The 16,337-nt window shown below is 63.3% G+C and overlaps 1 protein-coding gene across 1 annotated transcript in view; it reads left to right on the top strand.

Annotated features, from left to right (window-relative positions):
* Positions 1 to 16,337, top strand: part of CEP170B (centrosomal protein 170B) — a 63,998-nt gene that overhangs the window by 34,112 nt on the left and 13,549 nt on the right. The window contains exons 3-7 of the mRNA XM_058429527.1: positions 3,285 to 3,416; positions 10,745 to 10,834; positions 12,211 to 12,291; positions 12,757 to 12,813; positions 14,548 to 14,686. Coding sequence (XP_058285510.1) covers positions 3,285 to 3,416; positions 10,745 to 10,834; positions 12,211 to 12,291; positions 12,757 to 12,813; positions 14,548 to 14,686 — 499 coding nt within the window. The remainder of the gene's footprint in view (positions 1 to 3,284; positions 3,417 to 10,744; positions 10,835 to 12,210; positions 12,292 to 12,756; positions 12,814 to 14,547; positions 14,687 to 16,337) is intronic.

Raw genomic sequence — 16,337 nt, 5'->3', positions numbered from 1 at the left:
CGGCGGGGCGGGGCGGGGCGCGGCGCGGCCAGACGGGGGCGGGGCGGGCGGGCGGGGGCGTGCCCGGGGCGGGGCGTTTCGGGGGCGGGGCTGGGCCTCCCGCAGACGTCAGGGACCCGCGCGCGAGGCCGCCGGCGGCCGCTCTGCCGTGGGCTCGGCCCGGGCTGCCACGAGCGTGCGGGCCTCGCCGGGCATGTCCTAGGCGGCGGCCCCGCCCAGCGCTCGGCCGGGCGGGCGGGAGGGCCGGGACCGAGCCGGGCCGAGCTGGGGAACAAGCCGGGGACCAAGCCGGGGACTAAGGCGAGCCGGAGACCGAGCCCGAATCGCAGGTAGGACGCGCCGGCTCAGCGCTGGCCGCGGCCCGGGCCTCCCATCGCCCGCACCTGCACGGCTGTGGGGCCTCACGGGGCGCGGGGTCCCGGCCGAGGCCGGACAAAGGCGCGGGGATTGGGGGCCGGCCGGCACACCTGGTCAGGCGGGTCTCCGCCGCCGCGGAGGCGGCCCTGGTCTGCGCCAGGCCGGGAGGAGCCGCCCCACGCGCGTCTACGCGGCCCGGCCGGGTACGTGTCTACGCGGCCTGCGGAGGGGGCGGCAAGCCTGGGCGCCCGGGTCCTCGCCCGGGCACCGGCTCGGCCATGGCCGCCCCCGGAGAGCGCTGATTCAGAAGGCGCCGCTCCCTCCCCCGCCGGGCCCGGCCGCCTCCCTCCTGGCCTGGTCTCTCCTCCCGCGGTCCCTCCCTCCGTCTTCTTCCTCCTCCCCTCTCTCCTCATTTCCCTTCGCCGCCGTCTCCCCACTGTCCCTGCCTCTCCCGGCCTGTGCACTCCTTCCACCGCCGGCCTGCCCCGCCCGGCTCGCTGCCCTTCCCTGCCCCCTGGGCCTAGCCACCTTTCCCCGCCTCACCTCTGACTGTGGCCCTTCTGGCCGGGGCGGCTGAGGGGGCAAGTTTGGGGCGTTTATTATTCTTCCTCCTAGCAACGATGGTCAGCCCAGCCCCGAGGCAGCCGAAGGCCGTTTTGGAGCATCGCGGGCTCCCAGGCCTTTTCACGGTGGGCGGCCGGGGCAGCGGGTGGCCTGGCTGTGGCACAGTGGCATCACCAGGCTCTGGGGCTCGGCTTCACTTTGCCTTAAACAGGGACCGTGGACTTCTCAGGGCGGGCCGCGGCAGGTGATGGCAGAGTGTGAGGCCTAGGAGGGCTGGCTGGGGACCGGAGGTGCAATGGTGGGGCAGGCCCTGCGCGATAGAGCACCCTGTGCTCTCCCCCAGCAACCCTGAGGAGGGTGGGGCTGTAGAGGCCTCCTGGAGGCTTTGCTGTCTGGGGCTGCAGGGGCATCGAAGTCCCAGTCCCTTGGCCTCCAGTGCCTGTCTGTCTGGCTGGAGCCTGGGTGCCTGGCTTAGGAAGGGCAGGGCCCCCAGAGTGAGAGGGTCCTGGCTGCCTGGAGCTGCCTTCTCCTGGTGAGGATTTTTCTACATCTTCCCACTTCCCTGCCCAAGGTGAGGGTTTACCATGGGGCACGTGGTCACCTGGGCATTCATGCTAGTTGGAGCTGGGTGTTGGTTTTCCCTGCTGCCCACCGAAGGGAGCTGAGATCTGGTGAGGAGCCTCAAAGCTGAAGACCTTGGGCGTGGGCACTGGGCAAAGTAGGGACAGGAGCCACCCACTCCTCTGCCTGGCACCCTCATGTGGTGTGGCCCTGCCCTTAGGACGCACCAGCCCGGCAGCCTCCCCTTCTCCTCTGCTCCACTGGGCCCCAGCTGCTGTCATCCCTGTCCTGGGTTATTGTCCTCACTTCTTGACTGGCCTCCTGAGTCACAGCCCCATGTCCACTCAGGAGCTCTGGGGCCGGCCTCACAGGTATGTGACTTGGAGACCCCCACAGAGCCCTTGCTTGGACCCCGCACGTGGCATCTTGCTCAGCTCTCCTTCTCACTTTTTGAATAAGGGTACCGCATTTTCTTTTTGTGCTGGGCCCTGCAGTGATGGAGCCAGTGCTGGGCCCTTTAGGGACTTCATCCGCTTCCAGGACTGGCCACAGGACTCCCAGGGGTGTGTGAGGCCCTCCATCCCTCTGCCCTGTCCCTCTGCCCTGGTGGCACCGGCTGTTCCCTCTGCCTGGAATGCAGTCCCACAAGCGTTCATGGGCTCACTTCCACCCCTGTCCTGCTGAGCCCGGAGGCTGCCTCCCAGTGAGCCCCTGTCCCCGCCCTGCCTCTGCGTTCCCTGTATCCCTCTTTGCACCTTCTCATAAGCCATTTCTGTTCTCTGTGCCTGCCCCCTGCTGAAAGGAGACCCAGGATTCTGAGACTCTGTGTCTTGGTCGCAGCTGGCTTCGCCCAGGCCGCCTTGCCCATAGCAGCACTCAGGATGTACTGGGCAGTGGGGTGGAGTGCCCAGGACATGTGTGCTGGCATGCTCCGGGCGTGCAGGGTGCACGCTGGCTGGGTATAGGGCTGCCCAGGGTTGGGTCTTGGGGTGACAGCCCTGGCCATTACTCAGGCTGTCCCCCTGTTACCCCCCAGGCTGCCACGGGGCTCCCTGCCTGTCTACACCAGCCCCTGACCACACCAGCCCCTCAGACCACCCTCTCTTTGTTGATGTCACTGGGACTATGGGCACCAAAGCCTCACTTCCCTCTTGGGCACTGAAGGGGCTGCCTGATGCTGTCCTTGCACTGTGCCCACCAAAGGACATTTGGCCTCCTCTCGGTGGTGGACATATTGATGACTCAGGGCCTCTGTCTCCAGCTCTGTTCCTGCTGCCCCTCACCCCAGGCCCTGCCTGGGGCTCAGTCTCAGAATGTCCTGCTGTGGGGAGTGGGTCCTCTGGTTCAGTGTATGTCCTGGGGTGGGTCTGGTGCTGTGGACCTGGCATCGTGGGGACCCCGATGGGCCATGCTGGGTCCTACATGAGCTGCTCCTGGTGGGTCACATGGATGTGGGGTCACTTACAGGCAGTGCAGCCAGTGTCCCCGTGAACTTCAACCCCTGACACCTGGAAGATAGAGGAGATTAGGTGTGCTGGGGCCTGGAGGATAAGGGAGAACCAGGCAGCCTTTGCCAGGGATGGACGTGATGGGAAAGGCTGGTCACGAGGGCAAAGGCCTGGGAGTGGGACTCAGGGGACCATACCCAGGGAGGGCGGGTGGCCTGATGAGGCTGGAGCCCAGCTTCTCCGGAAGCTGCCAGCTTCCCTTAGAGGGACAGGATCTGGGCTGGGCCTTGGACGTGTCCAGGGGGCTAAGGCCCAGGCCAGGGAGCCCCACTCTAACAATCCCCTCTTCCCCAGGGCCAGACGGGCTCAGCCTGCACCAAGATGAGTGCCACGTCCTGGTTCCTGGTGAGCAGCAGCGGCGCCCGCCACCGGCTCCCTCGCGAGCTCATCTTCGTGGGGCGTGAGGAGTGTGAGCTCATGCTACAGGTTCGCAGGGGGCGCTTGGGGCCAGGAGGGTAGGGGGTGGACAGTCCCTCCCTCTGGAGGCCAGGAAGGTGCCCGCCCCACTTGCTGCAGGCCACCCTGGCGAGGAGGCCGCCATGAAGCCCATGCTGGGCCTCTTAACTTGGGTCCTGGATGCACCAATGGTTCTGGGGCTCCCGTGGGTGCGTGCAGGGGTGTGTGTGTGTGCTCACAGGCTGGGGTCCCTGCCCCGTACATATCCCTATCTGACAGGAGGGGGCTTAGGCTTTTGTCAGGTTCTCAAAGTTATTGGGGTCCCTAGAAGCGTGAGTTGGCATCCTTGTGCAGAGAGGGAGCTAAGGCTGGGCTTTGGAAGGTCCTGGAAAGCCGGTCTGTCCATACTCTTGTTGTCTGGGGGCCCCGCCTACACTGTGAGTGTTGCCTGAGCGGGGGTCCCAGTGTCTTGGTCCCAGCTGCACCCTGCTGAAGGCTAGTGCCTTTTGGTGGCCTCCAGGCATGAGGGGCTCTTCTCAGGGCATGAGAGCCTGCCGAGCACCGGCACTGACAGTCGGAAGTTTCTCTGGCCCTGGTTTGAGGTCTGAGTTTGGCCTCATGGGGCTTGTGATCTGGCTATTTGAGAACAAAGAGCAGGGGTGGTGAGATAACCCCATAGGCCCATCCTGGCCTGATGTCCTTCCTCTACCTCGTGTGCCTGTGAACGAGTTGGGCTCCCTGTCCTGGCTCATCCCCCAGCGTGGTACATGGGCCCCTGACCCAGGTGGATGGCACTGTCCAGTCTAGCCAAGGGGCCTGCAGGTGCAGGGAGCTGCCCTGCCCACTCAGACATTGCCTCCTGGATGCAACGTGCTGCTGCTGCACATGCCCGGGCCGTGCCAGGCTCTGACGAGATGGGCAGGCCTCAGGCTGTGGTGAGGGGTCCTGGCCATGCGCACATTCCCTGGGGCAGACAGTGTTTGTCTGCCTCTATCCAGGGCAGCCCCACCTGATATTGCTGCATGTATCCTGCTGTGGTGGGAAGGTTTGTGTCCCCTGCAATTCGGAGGTTGAAGCTTCATTTCCAGCATGGTAGCTTCAAGAGATGGGGACTTTGGGAGGTGAGCAGGGCATGAGGCTTTGCCCTTGGGAATGGGATCAGGGACCTTAAAAAGAGGCCAGAGGAAGCTGGCTCACCCCTTCTGCTCAGTGGGGACGCAGCATTCAAGATACCATCCTTGAAGCAGGGACAGGGCCCTCTCCAGACACCAAATCAGCCGGCGCCTAGATCTCGGGCTTGCAGACTCCAGAACTGTGAGCAATACATTTGTGTCATTTCCACATTACTCAGGAATTTTGTTACAGCAGCTAGGATGGACTAAGTCCAGACATCCCAGCTTCTCCCCAGGCGTCCTCTGATCCTCTTGAGTCTGGACCCAGCAGGTCTCACACCTTGTGATTGGTTGTTCCGGCTCTGAAGTTCTTTAATCTGGAACATTCTCTCCCTTTGTTCTCTTTTCTTTATGCCTCTGGTAGCTGGAGAGAGTCGGTGGCTGGGGGCAGAGTTGGCAAATGTTTTCTACAAAGGGCCTGGTAAAGATTTTAGGTTTTGCGGACCATGAAGTATCCACTGCAGCCCAGGCCTGTGGCCGTGGCGAGGGGCAGCCAGGGAGCGAGCGTGGGCGGCCAAGGCGGGCGTGGCAGCACCTGCACTTCATTTATGGATGTTGAAGTATCAATTTCCCATAATTTTCATGTGTCATGAAATAGCCTTTTGATGATTTTCAATCATATAAAAATGTAAAGATTATTCTTAGTTCTCAAGCCATCCAAAGACAGGGGCAGACCGTAGGCCACACCCCACATACCCCACTGCCTCATATGGGCCACAGCTGTATTTGGCGGGTTGCTCCCATGGTCCGCGTGCAGGGTCGGCATCAGTGATGGCTGCGCTGCTCTACCTAGGGTGGCCAGGAGGGCTTCTCAGAGGAGGCGGCACTTTGGAGCCTCTGGAAGAAGCCAGAGCCAGCCTACAGGCAGGGGACTGGTGTGGGTGCTCTTCCTGCCCCACCCCTGCACCAGGCCTGCTCTGCCTGCTTCTCCCTGGGGTGGGGTAAAAGTGCTGGGGGCAGGGTGCTCAGGGTGAGTTTGGGGTCCGATTCCGAGTTTCTGCACCTGTCAGTGGAGCTCTGAGCAGGTTGGGAGCGTTGGGGACTTCCCAGCTCTCCACAGTGGCCACCCCTGGCCTGGGCGGGCCTGTATTTCTACCCCTCGCTGTTGTGGGTGGTGTCTCCATTGTAAAATGTATCTCTATGGGGAAACTGAGGCTCAGGGAGACCTTGCAGGTGTGGTGAGTGTGGGAAGGCTGTCTGCCTCCCGGTGCCCCTGCAGCAGCCTCCTACCTGCCCACCGCTGCCCCCTGCCCGCCTCTGTCATCCCTCACTCCCTGTGCAGCTGCCCTAGAGGCTTCTCACCCCCACCCTGCAGCCCCATGTCTAGCCCCTTGGCCCCTCTGTTGCCCCCGACCTCAGGATGTTTGCACCTGCCGCCCCTCCCTGCAGCAACTTCCTTGGAACCTGTGCCAGGACCCCCACCCTCTCAGCTCATGCTCAGGGGCCTCACTGGCCCTTTCCGAATACTGCTTCTTCCAAGAGGCCCTGTCCACCTCTGCTCAGACGATCCACAAGCTGCCTGGAGCCTGCCCTGTCCTCAGCTTCCAGCCTCCTACTGGATATGGCTGCTGCACTGGGGCCTCTCAGAGCCATCCCAAGCTCGGTGGCTGAACCAAACCTGTTACCCTCCGTCCCTTCCACCCGGGGTCCCCGCCAGGGTCCCCTTCCCTCTGCCCAGTGCCACCCCCACCCCACCCCGACCCCACGCACAGACAAGAATGCAGGCCTCCACTGGACCCAGCCTCTCCCCACACCTGTCCTGGCTCTCCGGACCTGGCTCACACCCACTTCTTGCCCTGGAACCTCCACACCCTGTCCCAGCGCCCCCTCCACAGTCCTTGCTTTCAGCGTCACATCTTTCCACTGGGCAAGGTGCCAAGCAGAGACCCTGCCCTCCCTTGGCGTCCACTGCAGAGAGGGGCCAGCAAGGTGTCCAGGGTCCAGTCCTGTGTAAAGAAGGTGGTACTGGGGACTGAGCAGTCAGCAGACACCTGCCTACGTTGTGCTGAGGCCCAAGGAGCCGCAGCAGCAGGAGTTGGGGCTGGTGAGGAGGGGGAGGCTGTGAGAGGACAGAGCTGAGCTGGGGCTATGGGGATGGGACGTGGAGGGGAGACAAGCAGAGTGGGTGGCCCCGAGGCCCGGGCTGTCACTAGGCAAGAGGGGCGGTAGCTTGGACCACAGCGGGCAGACGGGTGGGGGAGTTGTGTTCCAGGCAGAGCTGCCACCCACGTGCTGTCCCACGGACCACGCTCTCCAGGGCCCTGCCTTTGCTCCCCACAGTGTCCTTGTGCCCAGTGCAAGCCTGGCACGGAGCTGGTGCCCAGCGAACAGGCATTAAATGATGCAGGAACGTGGACCCAGGCAGGACTTCTTGCTGTGGCTCTCACTCCTGTGGTGGCCCAGGCTGTGGTACAGGGTGTGTAGTGTGTGTGCATGTGTAAGTGTACATGTGTGTACATGTGCATGTCTGTAGGTGCACACATCTGTGTGTGTTGTGTGCATGTGTGTGCTGCGTGTCTGTGGGGAGGTGTCCTCTGTGACAGTGTGTGGCAGCCGGGATTTGCACTCTCGCGTGCCGACCCAGAGACCACAGCCTGAGCAGGCCCTGGCCCTCTGTGCCCAGTGCATTGAGCCGGTCTGCTGTGGGTGCCTGTGGCTGCCAATGGGGAACTCGGGTGAGCTGGCAGGAGGGTGTGCCCAGAGCCCTGGCTGCTGCCACTGCCACTCAGCACAGCTGGGCCAGGCTGTTGCCACAGAGGGCGTCAGACGTAACTTTGGAAACATCTTTATTCTATTTTAAAGTGAGTACAAATTATTAGACACTTTCCCCAAAATCCATGTGTTTGGTGCGTCTTGCAGCCACGTCACACATCTGTGTTTGCCTGGCTGTTTCTGCACCGAGTTCCTTCCACAGGCCGGGGTTTCTGTTGTTTTAAGTCTTGAGCCCTGGGCCGGGGGGCACTTCTCATTGGTGGCTGGAGGCTTGGCCAAGTGAGGGGCTGCTTCTGGCTGGAGAGGGGAGTTTCTGGAAGGGGGTTCCCCATGTGTCTCCAGCGCTTCCTGCAGTCTGGGGAGGGGCTTGGCAGGAGCGGGTCTGGTGAGAAGCCCTGGCTGGGGTTGGAGGCTCAGCCCTGGGAGTGGGTGGGGCAGCTGGGCTCTGGGTGTTAACAGGGTCCTGTGGGGGGACCTTGTGCTGAGTCAAAGGAGCCGGAGGATGGGATGGGCTGGGTGGGGTGGGGAAGGTGGGTGCAGGCAGGGGAGGGGGCTTGGACTGAAGGAGAGACCGAGGCCCGGGCAAGGATGTGGTGTGCCCAGAGCTGGCAGAGTCACCTGCCTGAAGCCTGACTGTGGCCTGGGTGGGGTAAGGAAGGTTTGGAGAGGCCTTGGGGCCTGCGGGAAAGGGGGCTGTGGAGAGAGAGGCTGACCGAGGGCTGCCAAGAGGAAGACTAGCATTGCTGGAGCCTGTGGTGGAGAGGGGCTTGGTGGGTGAGCCCTCAAGGGAAGGCCTGGGGCGGGGCTCAGAGGACCTGGAAGGTGTGCAGAGTTGTGTCCAGCAGGAGGCCTTGAGGCCCAGGGGGTCTGAAGCTAGGGGAGCAGCAGGGAGGCGTCCAGGCTGGAAACCCCTCCAGGGGGTCACCCCTCAGCAGAGATGACATCCACGTCACCCGCCCTCAGCCACCTCAGCCCTTTCCAGAGGGGACGGGGCAGTAGCTCCTTTCTTTATGCCCCTTCTAGACCCCGTCCCCTGGGGAGGTCTCATGCTGGCAGGGAGGGCCTGAGCCAGGCCCCAGGCCTCAGTGCTTCCCTTCTCTGAGACAGCAGCAGGTCCCCCTGGCCCTGTGGAGCCCATGTGTTGGGCGGGCTGAGGTGGTGATGCTGCCCTGAGCACAGGCCAGTGTGCAGGAGGAGGTGAGCCCCAGCCTCCTGAGGGAGATCCAGGCCTCCCAGCTTCCAGGCTGCACTCTCAGGCAGGAATCCTGGGGCCTGGCCCTCAGGGCTGCCCACGGGGCAGTTAGTGGCCTGAGGTGTCTCCAGCAGCCATCCTAGGGTTGGGAAGGGGGTCTCAGGACGGGCTTCTTGGAGGAGCTGAGTGCTGGGGGTCGCTGTGTCTGGAGGCCTTCAGTGATAGGTGGGAAGTCCAGTGGAGGAGGTGATGTCTGGAGTCACCCACCCTGGCCAGAATCCTCCCCCAACCCCTCCGGCAGAGACTGCCGCTGTGGTGGCCAGGAGCTGTGTAGCTGTGGGTGCCAGCTTCGGAGGAGGAATTTAAACAGGGTGGACCTGGAGGTGGGTGGTGGCTGTCAAGGTCAGACCCACTCTACCAGAGACCTGTGGCTTTGGCTGGCAGGTGAGCTGGCACCAGGAGCCCCACCAGGATCCGCCTTCCCAGGGAGGGCATGTGGGGCAGGTGGAGCTGCTCACCTGGTTTCTGGGAAACCATGGGCTGTGTCTGGGCAGGCAGCTCAGGGATGGCTGCACCCAGGACCCTACTCTCCCCTTTAAACCTCCCTGGCACCCCTGCCCACTTCCTGGGGGGACCCAGGGTCCTGACAGGAGGGGTGGGCCCTATCCACCCCCCTCGCCACCCTCCACTGCAGTCCCCGTCCCTGGTTCTCCACTGCAGTCCCCCAACCCCCTCCCCGTCCTCCACTGCAGTCCCTGCCCCCGGTCCTCCACTGCAGTCCTTCCCGCAGTCCTCCACTGCAGTCCTCCCCCCAGTCCTCCACTGCAGTCCTCCCCCCAGTCCTCCACTGCAGTCCCTGCCCCCGGTCCTCCACTGCAGTCCTCCCCTGATCCTCCACTGCAGTCCTCCCCGCAGTCCTCCACTGCAGTCCTCCCCGGTCCTCCACTGCAGTCCTCCCCAAACCCTGGCCCTGGTCCTCCACTGCAGTGCCACCACCGTGGCTTGAGCCAGGCACCCGGGGCTTCTGAGTGCCCACTGCTGGGTGGCAGTGGCACTAGCGTGAGGCTGGCTCTCAGGCCTGCTGGCCACCACGAGCCCCACCCAGCTGCAGTTTCCCTGCCCTGGCGCGTCTGCGGAGGCCTCAGTCAAGCTGGGCCATCAGAGCCCGTGCCCCCAACTAGCCCCTGCTGTGCGATCTCCTCTCTGAGTGAGGAAGGAGGTCCTGCCCTGAGGGCTTCTAGCCCTTGCCCAGGGGTGCTGGGGAAGGCCCCACACCGGTGTTTCAGGACGGTGCCCAGTGGTGGGGCAGTGATGGCCAGCTGCCAGGGTGGCCCGCACATGGCAGGCTGAGAGTGACCAGCCTGAGGGGCCCGGGCTCTCACCTGGGAGACTGAGAAGCCGTGCTGGCACTCAGGAGGGACGTCCAGGTCCTAGTCATGTGGGTTGCGGGCCGTCCTGTCCCAGGACTGGGGGACTTCCTTCAGGCCCATTGCTGCCTGTGGAAGCTGGCCTGGTGTCTTGTGGGTGCGCTGCCTGGATGGTCCCTAGGTGGTGGTGAGGGTCACACACTGTCTGGGCCAGGACTTGGTGGCTTCCCTGGGTCGTCTGGTTCTGCTGGCCTTTTCTAGGGCTGGACCCCCAGGCCTGTGGCTCCTGAGGTTTGGGGGCAGGAGGGATGGAGCCACCACCCAGAGCCCCGGGCAGCACAGGGTGCTGTGTGGAGTGGGGGGCCGGGTGGACAGCGGCCGTGCTCGCAGCGCTGTGTGGAGTGGGGGGCCGGGTGGACAGCGGCCGTGCTCGCAGCGCTTAAGCAAGTAGAAAGTGACTCGCCTCTGCCTCTGTCTCCCCATGCCCCAGTGGGGCAGTGATGGGGGCTTGGCTGTGGCCTTACAATTGGGCAACCGGGGTTGACCTTGTGAGGGCACTGGGGCACCTGTCCTCCGGGGGGGTGGTCCTGGGTGGGCTGGTGGCCCAGAAAGGGTCCGCAGCACTCGGAGTGGGAGCACCAAAGGTGTGGACACTGGCTGAGAGTTGTGTGTGTTCCTGTGGGGCTGGGCTCCCTGAGACAACCCCCTTCACCGCCAGCCTGGCTGCCGCCACCTGACCTTGCGAGGGAGCAGCCTGTGCCAGATGACCAGAGGGCTCCCAACACTCTGTGGTCGGAGGCCTGGGGGCAACTGCTGATGGTGTGCTGGGGCAGGGGATGGAGCAGGGGTGCCTCTGCCTCTTGGGTGTCACCTCCTCCCCTGGAGCACCTGAGGGCCGGCTGTGTGTCTCCCCAGTCCCGCAGTGTGGACAAGCAGCATGCCGTCATCAACTACGACCAGGACAGGGACGAGCACTGGGTGAAGGACCTGGGCAGCCTCAATGGGGTGAGTGTGAGAGGCCCTGGCCTGTTCTTTTAACAGCCCTACCCTTCAGCCCTGGCCCCTCCCTCTCAGCTCTGGCTCCTCCCCCAGCCCCGGCCCCTCCCTCTCAGCCCTGGCCCCTCCCCCAGTCCTGGCCCCTCTCCAAAATCTGGCCCCTCTCCCAGATCGGGCCCCATCCCCAACTGCAGAGGCCCCCAGGCCTCCCCAGAAGGCTCCCCCCTGGCAGGGTCTCAGGCCCCCAAGGATCAGGCTGCTCTCAGGGAGAGTGGACCCTGCAGATGGGGAGGGACGCGCTAGGCTGGTGAATGGGGCCCCTGAAATGGAAGGAGCTATGCTTGGGTATCCAGTCTGGGTATGGGTGGGGCCATGTGATCCTTTCTTCTGTAAGTTGGGGGTGCCAGGGGCAGGAAGGTAACCAGGAGGGAACCCCTGGCTGCAAGAGCAGGGTGGGGGTCAGGTGAAAGGAATGGGGTATGGGGTGGAAGCGGGCAGGAAGGACGGAGGCCCCTCTCTGGGGGAGTGTGTCTGTCCCTGAGGTCCCTGTCTGGATGTTTCTGTCTGTTGCTGAGCTTGGTGGACTCCAGCTTGTCCTGGGACACTCTATCTTTACTGCACTCTGCAGTCCTGAGCTGGGGGGCCCTAGCAGCCCCTCAGCAGCCCCCTCAAGGAGCTCCGGCCAGGGGGTCTCAGGCTGCTGGGGTCTGTCCTGAGCTCCCTCCTCCCGTAGCATGCCTGTCTGATGAAGTGGCTGTCCCTGAATGGCTGCACAGCAAGTGGCCGCTCCTCTGTCTGTGTGGGCTGTGTCACCCACATGGGCTTTGAGAGGGTTACTGGGGTTGTTGGCCTGGGTTACATGGCACCGGCCCGGTCTGTGCTCCTGGGCCCTGCATGGCTGGCTACCTCTGAGGCCTGTGATGCCCACAGACCTGCCTCCCACCTGCCTGTGGGACTGGCGCATCAACACCCCTGCCAGCAGGCAGCCTGGAGGGGGGTTTCAGACCCTCTGAGGCCTGACCCTTGGCCAAGGGCCACCACAGGGCAGGCCTGCCTCGACTGTTCCCAAGGGCTCATGGGGCCAAGGTGGGGGCTGGGGCCAGTGCGAGGCTGTGTGGGTGAGAGGAAGCGTCTGTTGGAGTCCACTTCACAAAGATGCTCAAAGAGTTCTGTTCTGGAGGATTCCATCACGGTCCCTGCAGTGCTGGGTGGGCCCCAGTGCCTGGGTGCCCTGGCCGGTGGCTGTGGAACTTGGGGCTGGTGCCTGGGACGGTGCTGCACAGGCCATCGCTCGCCATGGGCTCCAGAGAGTTGGTGGCCCCGCGGCCCTGCCCACAGCCACCCACCTGCTCAGCCCCACCACCCTGCCACCTGTTTTCCTGCAGACATTTGTGAACGACGTGCGCATCCCGGACCAGAAGTACGTCACGCTGAAGCTCAACGACGTCATCCGCTTTGGCTACGATATCCTGCCCCTAAGCGCCTCTCCTCAGTCCCCAGGACCACAGTCACCCTGTTACTCCAGAAGCAGGGCTGTCACTGCTGGGGCCGCTGGATTACAGAGCACAGAGGGTGACCCTAGGGCTGGCTCCACCTGCTGATGAAGCACCCCCAAGGAATGCTAGTCCCTGCAGCCCGGTCCCCCGTGGACACCCTGGCCACGAGTTCCTGCTGCTTGCCCACCCACCCAGCCTGAGGTCACGTGGGGCCTGGGGAACTGGTGACCACTCCCTGGGACCCCGAGTCCTGGCCCGACCTTGGGACTGTCTGAGCACATGGGTGGGCATGGCTGTGCCTCCCTGGGAAGAAAGAGGCCCCTCCTCTGCCTGCCTCGATGGGCCCTTGAGCTGGTACACCTGTTGCTGGGCGTGGACTTCAGTGCTGGGCTCCTGGCTCTTCCGCTCTGTGTTCGCCTTAACACGTGTCCACATTCCAACATGTATGTGCTGGAGCGTGTGCAGCACCGAGTCCCGGAGGAGGCACTCAAGGTTAGTGCTGGCCAAACCCGGGGGGCTCAGCCCCCCATCCTCCCCACCATGCTCCCACTGCTATCTCCCCAGCAACCAGTCCCACTCACCAGGCCTCTGGGGCGCCCCGTTCAGACTGTGGGTGCCATGAGTCAGGCCAGCCTGTCCTGCCCTGCCAGATGGCCCAGTCTGGCAGGTGGGAAGGTAGTCATTACCCCCAGCCTGCTGCAGTGACAGATGGCGGGGGCACTGGGACCCGGGTGCCACTGTTGTGGATGCAGCAGGATCCGGGCTCTGGGAGGGGCCCGGGAGGAGCTGGGCTGCATGGTCAGCCTGCTGGAGCTCCTGGGCTTTCTGAGCTGCATCGCTGGGCGCTGGCGGGTTTAGCTCTGGCTCACAGAACAAACGGCTCATTGGGTGAGCTGGGTGGCCAGAGCCCAGGAAGCTGCTGGGGTCACCCTGCAGGGGAGTGCAGCGGGGCTGAGGCGGGGTCCGGGAGGGTACACAGCCCCTGAGCCCCCTAGCATCTTTTTGGGAGTGTCTCTCAGGTTAAGGAGCTTTGGGGCCTCATAAGGGGCTTTAGATTCTCTGACGTTACAGTTATCTGGAGTCTTTGAAGCTGAAGGGATTAAGAGTCTCCAGGCCGAGTGCTTAGGGTCTCTGAGGCTGGGGAAATTTGGTCTCTCTGTGAGTGAGGTATTTAGGGTTCCTTGGGCTCGGGGGATTTGAGGATCTACGTGTTAGAGGATTTGGCGTTCCTCTGGGTGAAGGGATTTGAGGTCTCTGAAGCTGAGGTGCTTTGGGGTCTCATGCCCAGGGGATTAAGTTCCCTCCAGGTTATCGGATTTGAGTCCTTCAAGGTGGCAGGATTTGGGGTCACTTCAGGCTGAGAGGATTTATTGCTTCTTAGGGTGAGGGGATCTGAGGTCTCCCAGGCTGAAATCTGAAGTCTTAGGCTGAGGGTTTGTAAGGGTTTTATGCTGCACGACCAAGGCCCCCCGAGTTCCTGTCAGTCTCTCCGATCTCCTCCCGCGCTGCCCACCCTGGCCGGGCACCCTCTCAGAGCCCCTCAGGAGGTAAAAGCTGCCCCCAGCATATTGATGAGGCTGCCATTGGGGGGTGGCCAGAGGCAGGAAGGAAGGGTGCTGGAGGCCGATGGTGGCAGCCTTCAGGGTGGGCATCCTTGCGTGCCCTTTCCCCCGTGTGCTGGGGACATGCACAGCTGGGGCCCTTGTGGGGGGCGTGAGGGTCCTAGGTGGGAACGGCGTCTCCTCGCCCTCACTTGTTCACGTGGGAGTTGTGGAGCACAGATTCGGGGCCCTGCTCAGAGCTCCCCAGGAGCCCCGTGGGGCCAGGGCGCTTAGCCCGTTCCTCGCATGATCTCTGAGCAGCCTGGGGTCCCCCAGCCTGCAAGGGGTGGGGCCTAAGGGAGCCAGGTTCTGTCTGATGGCACAAGCGGCCCTGCTGCCCATCCCAGGGCCCCCACTCTGATGATCGCAGCCTGCTCTGCCCTGCCCCACCCAAGCAGGCCCCTGCTTCCCCTGGAAGCTGCCCCTCCCCAGGCTTGAGCTGGACCCCGAGCTGTTACCCGGGCAGGCTGAGGCTCTGTCTGCTCTTTTGGGGAGCATTAGGGAGAGCTTGTGACATGCAAAGTCATAGCTGGGCCCTCTGGATGGAGAGGAGAGGCTGGGCCCACCCTGGTGGGGTCCTCCTGAGGCTGGGCCCAGTACCTCACCCCGCCTGGCCTGCCCACAGCATGAGAAGTACACCAGCCAGCTGCAGGTAAGCGTGAAGGGCTTGGCGCCCAAGAGGAGCGAGGCACTGCCGGAACACACACCATACTGCGAGGCCTCGAACCCCAGGCCGGAGAAGGGGGACCGGAGACCAGGAACAGGTAGGCCAGGCAATGCGGATGGGGTGAGCACACAGGGCCACTGCCTGGCCCTCTGCCCTGCACCTACCTCCCTGCACCCCTCACCCCTGTGCATGCATATACCGTGTACACCCATACCCCTCACCCTTTGCACACGCCTACCCCTGCGCACGCACACCCCTCACCCATTGCACACACCTACCCCTGCACACACACAGCCCTCACCCATTGCACACACCTACCCCTGCACATGCACATTCCTCACCTATTGCACACACCTACCCCTGCACACGCACATTCCTCACCCATTGCATACACCTACCTGTGCATGCCTGCACCCCTCACTCCTGTACACACCTACCCATGCATGCCTGTACCCCTCTTCATTATTCACACCCTACTCATGCACACCCACACCACTTACCCCGTGCACACCTACCCATACATGCCCATAGCTCTCACTGCTGTACACAGACCTATCCATGCATACCCATCCTGCTCACCCCTGTGCACTCACACCCCCACCCCTGTACACACATCTACCTGTGCACACCCACATCCCTCACCTCTCACCCCACACACACAGCTACCCAGGCACACCCACACTGCTCACCCCTGTGCACACTTACCTGTGCACGCCTGCACCCCTTGGGCCCGCAGTTCTTGTGGGGTTGGTGGGCCACTAGCTGGGCACCCTGTGTCCCCAGTGGTGAGAGGCAGGTGATGGGGGGTGCGGCTATGCTCCCTAATATCAGGCATTTGGACTCGATTCTGCAGACCAAGCCAGCAGGGCTTAGGGGTTGGTGGTTTCTGATGAAACCTGATTTGTGCCTTTGGCAGTCAGTGCAGCGGGTGGGCAGAAGTCTGGGAGGAAGACAGCTGCACGAGGGTCTGCATGCGTCCAGTGGGCACAAGGGGAGGGGAAGGACCTGAGAGTGAGAAAGTGCCTGGTGGGGTGTGGAGGGGTCGGGGTGGGGTATCCAAGCCTGAGGTCCCAGTGTATGACTTGAGTTCTGGTTAGATAGGGGTGTATCCAGGGATCAGGCTCTCTGCTCCCACCTTGGTCCAGGAAGGGTCACCCTGCCGCCCCCAGCTTTGGCCCCATGTCTGCCGTGTTCCGCCGTCAGCCCACACATCTGTGTTGTACAGCCGCAGCTGCTGGTGTCTGGTTGGGATGCAGGTCCGCCCAGAATGGAAGACCGCTGGGGACTGGGAAGCTTTCCAGAAAGCCATCTGAGCTCCCCAGAGCACCTGTCAGTGTCCAGACTGTGAAACATGCAGCTGGTGACAGCCAGTGTGGGGCTGTCCCGGAGGTCATGACAGGTGCAGCCAGCTGGGCAGCCTGGCTCCTTGGCTCCATTAGAGCGAGGGCAGCACAATTGTGGAGACCATGGAGGGGTTCAGGGCCAGCAGCAGATGGCGGACTGCCTGGTAGCAGATGCCCCTGCCTCAGCAGCCCCTGGGTGTGACCCTGGGTCAAGAGTGAGTCCCCAGGGAGGAGTAAAGCATGTGTGACACATCTCAGGGGCCCTGCATCCCCAGCGTAGTGTGCACGTGGTTCCTGACAGGTGACCGGCCTCAGACCCTCTGGCCACCCAGCAGTGTAAGCAGCTGGGGGCCATGACGACCCTGGGCTCCGGCAAGGATGGAAAGAGCTTGGGTGGAGGGCCCA

This window comes from Hylobates moloch, unplaced genomic scaffold (assembly GCF_009828535.3).
Source record: "Hylobates moloch isolate HMO894 unplaced genomic scaffold, HMol_V3 SCAFFOLD_16, whole genome shotgun sequence".
Taxonomy (NCBI): Eukaryota; Metazoa; Chordata; class Mammalia; order Primates; family Hylobatidae; genus Hylobates; species Hylobates moloch.
Note: the sequence above shows the minus strand (reverse complement) of the source record. Positions and strands in the feature narration are given on the sequence as shown.